General features: G+C 34.9%; 1 protein-coding gene across 1 annotated transcript; it reads left to right on the plus strand.

The window, feature by feature from the left end:
- Positions 1-1,072: 1,072 nt before the first annotated feature.
- LOC137827624 (NAC domain-containing protein 17-like) lies at positions 1,073-5,053 on the plus strand. The gene is made up of 5 exons (XM_068633838.1): positions 1,073-1,879; positions 2,365-2,642; positions 2,760-3,044; positions 3,561-4,095; positions 4,448-5,053. The coding sequence occupies exons 1-5, from the start codon at positions 1,684-1,686 to the stop codon at positions 4,810-4,812; spliced, it is 1,659 nt and encodes a 552-aa protein (XP_068489939.1). The 5' UTR covers positions 1,073-1,683; the 3' UTR covers positions 4,813-5,053.
- The last annotated feature ends 727 nt before the right edge of the window (positions 5,054-5,780 follow it).

The following is a 5,780-nucleotide window of genomic DNA, read 5'->3' on the forward strand; positions in this document are numbered from 1 at the left end:
TAAGCATGTAACTAAATAGAGTAATACATTTTTCATAAAACTATAAGATATAAATAAAAATTGATAAAAGTAATATGAAAATAGGAATAAATACAATAATGTCATGTAATAGTTTCTTCCACAGGTGACACTTTTTTTTTATAATTTATACTCTCTCTTCTTGTATAATACTTGTTCTTTAAGTAAAAAAATATTTCTTTTTATATGTCAATTTTAAATTTGAAAGACATTATTTTTTTTGTAATTATACTTTTATTTCCATTTTTATTATGCATTGAAAATTATCTGAAGAAAAAAACTGAAAAAAGACATATAAGTAACTTATTTAAAATTTTATTGAAAATAAAAAAAATATTTTCATTAAATTTGGTGAAATAACTTTAAATAATTATTATACACTAACGGTGAGAGTAATAACATATGAAGCTCGGACACTCTCTTAAAAGACGTGTCGGTGTCCGATACGAGTATCAGATACCGACACTCGTATGACACCTGTAGGACACGTATCCGTGAAGTGTCCAATTCAAAAAGTATTTGTTAGATTTATGACAATTTTAGTACGATTCTAACACAATTTTAAAAAGAAAAAATATATTAATTTTTTTAAAAATCAAACTTTATACATATTGTATAAATTGTTATTATGATTATAAAAATAAGAAACAAATCCTTGTGAACTAATCATGAAAAATATATTTTTACTCCAAAAATTTATATGGAACATACTTGTGCACATAAATCTTTATTATCAATTTATATAATTTATAATTATATAATATATAGATCCGTGTCCTATATTTTAGAAATTTTACGTATCTCTATGTCTATGTCGTATTAATGTCTGTGTTGTATCAGTTTCGGTGTCATAGATAATAACTAATAAATATTACTCAAAGGAGGTTCTTTAGGAGACATGAAGCAATACAAAAGATTTTAGATTTAAATAAATTATCTATTTTTATTTTTTTTACATTATAATAAAAAACTATTAACATATTAATTTATACCCATTCAATTAATAGTCAACAATGATAACCATTCATTATAAGAGATAAGAAAAGTATGAGTTGAAGGGTCTGATTCCCAATCCAATGTTCACACGGAGTAGCCCAATCCCATACACCCGAACTCGTGTGTAACCGCTATACCTTTGACTCCAATGCTCTAATCACCGATCATCACCACATCAGTGAAGCTTGAAACCCACGCAATCGCATCACGTGGATGGTCTCACACTCTCACTCCCTCGCTTTGGGGCACTTGATCTACTCAGAGGAAGGTTCCTACAACCACTGATATCAGCTTCCTTCTTTGACCGCAACACTATCCCAAACCCAAAGGAAAACCTCTCACATCTCTCCATTTTCCCAAATCACGCGTTTCTTTCCCTTCTATCACTCTTGGCTTAGGTTTTTCGTTCCGCGGCTCACTCTTCGAATCCTCTCACCCAGAGGTTCGATTCGTACCATGTAATTGTGGGTTTTCGGCTTCGCCACTTCTTTATTCCCAGAAATTTGCTTTCTATTTCCCTTGTTAGGCTTTTTGATTCCAGGGTTCGATCGCCGGTTTCGAGTACTTCAGGCTCGTCGTGTCATATTGTTTGGGGGTTTTGTTTTGATTTTGAGAGTGTTTTCTTGGTGTGGGTGATCGAGGTTGTTTGGTTTTTTCTTACGACTGAGAATGGGTGAAGCTTCGGGAGATGGCAACGCTGACTGTTTCAGCCAGATGATGGCGTCGATGCCTGGTTTTCGCTTCCATCCCACGGATGAAGAGTTGGTTATGTACTATCTGAAGCGGAAGATTTGTGGGAAGAGGCTGAAGCTCAACGTTATTCGTGAAACCGATGTGTATAGGTGGGATCCTGAGGAGTTGCCAGGTATTTGATCTCTCCTCTTTATACTTTATAATTTTTTTAAGTCGATGATTAACTGATTGTCATGGCGTTGACTGATTGTTAGATTAGAAGTTGATGTGTTGATGAGTATTCAGATCTTCATGTTGTCAATATTGGTTATGACAGTACCAATCGTTGACTTGGGTTTACTTCAATAGTGTTATTTGGTGTTGTGTTTTATTTGTAACTCTAATAGGCGGTCAGGTTATTGTTGTGGTTCTACATCTCTTAGTTGATATGGTGGGTATTTCGTAGGAATTAATGTTTCAATATTGTCAATGCTTTGGAGTTCTAAAGTTGTGGCTTGTCTTACACAAAAAAATTATAGATTTTGATATTATGTGCATCACTACTCATCTTGCATATTTTGTCCAATATTTCTTTAATCTGATTCATAAAACTCCGTCTCCCATTCGATTTTATTCTTGTTTGGATACTAGCTAATTAATGGCTTGAATATTTTGCAGGGCAATCCATACTGAAAACTGGAGATAGGCAATGGTTCTTTTTCTGTCCCAGAGATAGGAAGTATCCTAACGGTGCAAGGTCTAATCGAGCCACCAGACATGGTTACTGGAAGGCCACAGGAAGGGATCGTAATGTGATATGCAATTCTAGGGCAGTTGGAGTGAAAAAAACCCTGGTTTTCTATATAGGCAGAGCTCCTAGTGGCACGCGAACGGATTGGGTTATGCATGAATACACCATGGACGAAGAGGAGCTTAAGAGATGCCAGGGTGTTAAGGTACCATTTTAAGTGTTCATTTTGCTTCAAACTTCTTGATTTGTTTTCTTGATTGTTTTTATCATGGTAAGTGTAAATTTACTGACTTTGGATTTTTTTATATAAATTCATTATCAGGAATATTATGCACTTTATAAGGTTTTCAAGAAAAGTGGAGCTGGTCCTAAAAATGGTGAACAGTATGGTGCACCATTTAGTGAACAAGAGTGGGCAGCGGATGATGACATAGTGGATTTTAATATTAAGATAACTGATCAGGAGGCTCCAAATGTTGTCTCTGAGAATGGGAATGTACTGCATCCGTTGCTTGATGATGAAATCAACGACATCATTAGAGAAATTTTGGATGATGAGCTTGTCCTTGATCAGCAGCATGTGAATGGTTTTCTTGACTTTCCTCAGGTATGTGATCTTCTTAAAGTTTCTTATTTGATTTAGATCCACCTTCATTTCCTTTTTGTTTATTATGTGGGTAGGGTGAAGGGGTAGGAAACCTTTAGCATCATATACTATATATGTAATTATTTCTACTTTTCAAGTTCTGATTTTTTTTCTTCTATAAACTGATTCCTCTTACTAGTGGGATAAAGATTATTCTTGACGTTGGTTATAAACTGGCTTACAATAGGACAGCAAAAATTTGTAGCTTATTCATCTTGATCGGTAAAAATATGTGAAAAGCTGCTATATTTTGTGGTTTTGAATTTGTATGTGAATACCCAAAAATAATACAATTGAATATCTCTACTATAAATAAAGAATCTGGAAGGCGGTTTCATTTATTTGTTGATTGTAATGTTGGTCTTCCCTTTTTTCCTTTATCAGATTTTTCAAAGCTACTGATGATTTGTTGCCCTTTTAATTTCTACACGTCATTTCTGAAAGTCATTTACTGATATTTGTCCTAAAATTCTGTAGGTTGTTACTGAAGAAACACAAAGTACTGTTGTCGATCAGTTCTCTGAGGCGGTTATGTTCCCTGAGACAATCAATTCTTGCTGTGAATTTTTTGATGTGCAGCCCAGCTTTGAGTTCAACCAGCCAGTTACTTCTCATTTACAAGTTTCTGAAGCTTCTGAGGTTTCTTCTGCCTCCAACGTTAAAACAAAGGGGCTTGATTTGGATGAGGATGGCTTTTTGGAAATTAATGATCTCATTGATACTGAACCTACATTGGCAAATGTGGAAAATCCCGTGGAGCACCTGCGGTTTGAAGATGGGTTAAGTGAACTTGATCTATACCAAGATGCAGAGATGTTTCTTCGTGACCTGGGGGCAAATGAATATACAAATGCCCTTGTCAGCAACAATATCGAAAGTCAAACTTACCAGTTGCTATGCAATCCAGAGGATGCCAACCAAACTGTTGGTGAATTCTGGATTCATGGTGAAAGAAACACCCTGAGTCCATCAGAAGAAGGCTTTGTTGATTCTTTCTCGCTACCATCCGCAGGTATAGTCAACAGTACAAGATACAGTGTTGCTTCACTGCTAAAAAATTGATTTTACATTCTTTGAATCGGATGGAGATGCAGGCTTCCTATCTCATTTGTTCCGAGCTCTTCACAGTTTAATGCCCTTGATTGACATGCCAGCTTATGCATGGCAGAAACTTTCCTGGAGTATAAAATTTGTGCCATTTTGACAGCTTTTAAAACTCAAATTAAGTTTTCTGACTTTATATTCCCTCTGGGAAAATGAGAGCCGAGCCAGTTTCAAGTGTCTGTTTTGCAAAAATCTAAAACAAATGTCTTAGGCTATCCCCTAATATATGCTAGTTTTTTGTTTTTTTGGTCATGTTTTAGGTGTTGTATGTGAATCTCTCAGTTTTCCTGAGGAAGGCAATTACAATCAAAGTAGCACCGTGGAAGACGTTTCTACAAGTAGCTTCTCCTCTTCTCTCTGGGCCTTTGTTGAGTCAATACCTACTACTCCTGCATCAGCTGCTGAAAGTGCTTTGGTGAATCGAGCATTGAATCGAATGTCTAGCTTCAGCCGGGTAAAGATCAGGCACACAAACATTGCTGCAGGTAAAGAAACTGCAACTACGAAGAAAGCAGGCAGAAAGGGATTTTCATTCCTTTTCTTCCCTATTCTTATTGCTTTATGTGCTTTTTTGTGGGTTTTTGTTGGAAGCTTGAGATTATTAGGGAGATGTATCTCTCCTTGATTATTATATATATCATGTAAATCCAGAGTTTTACTGCTAGGCATATGTTGTCTGGGATGGCCCAGTTGTGGGACCTCCCCGTAATTGCCAAGCAGTGGTGTTCTAACATATTCTCAAAATAAAAAATATCTTTGTGAATATTGAGGGCATTATAAGGCGTGGGGTAAACCTAATGAGCCTTAATAGAAGAGATGACAATGTACAGGAATTTGCAGGGTGAAATGGTAACCAAGTTTCCAAACTCGTCTAATCTTATTTTTTAATTAGTTTATAAAGTTTGTTTTTGGGCCCATGTAAATCTTGTACTTTATTAACCTTGGAGAGCATTTTATTTTAGAGCATTTCATTTGTCGAATGTGTCTTTGTATTTGTGATGATCTTTTGTTTGTTCCTGCATTAGCATTAGATTGTTATTATTTAAGAAATAGCCGGTCTGCAAGTAAAGAGCTAAGCTAAGTCTGAGAATCTGGATGGTTGGACCGATAATCAGTCAGGTCATTAAACCTGGGCAGTTCATGAAATTGGAGATTAAAATAATTGATCAATAATCGGCTAAAATTGGTCAGATTAGGATAAGCTCAGCAGATGGTTCCTAGCCACACAATTTTGCTTTAAGAAAATCAAACTATTAATTCTTTTTTGTTTATTGACAATGTAATCAAAATAAGAAGTGCGTAACAAAAATTATTCAATCAAATTAAAAATAAACAACTTAATCAAAACATTTTGGCCATAAGTAATTATTTTACACCAAAGCATTCCATTTTTCAGTTCATGCTTGTTTTGAGTATTTTTGTTAATCAATTGATCTATTTTCTGCGTACAGTGTTTCGTTTCATTTTAATGTGCTAAAATAATGACATATTACAATCAAATCTGTCAAAGTTATCATTCTTTTAATATCTTAGTTTAGTTTGACTGCTCTAAATTTCCTCCATTTTTTTCTTTACTTGTCTACTGTGCTGCCC

Source organism: Phaseolus vulgaris, chromosome 7, assembly GCF_000499845.2.
Source record: "Phaseolus vulgaris cultivar G19833 chromosome 7, P. vulgaris v2.0, whole genome shotgun sequence".
NCBI lineage: Eukaryota > Viridiplantae > Streptophyta > Magnoliopsida > Fabales > Fabaceae > Phaseolus > Phaseolus vulgaris.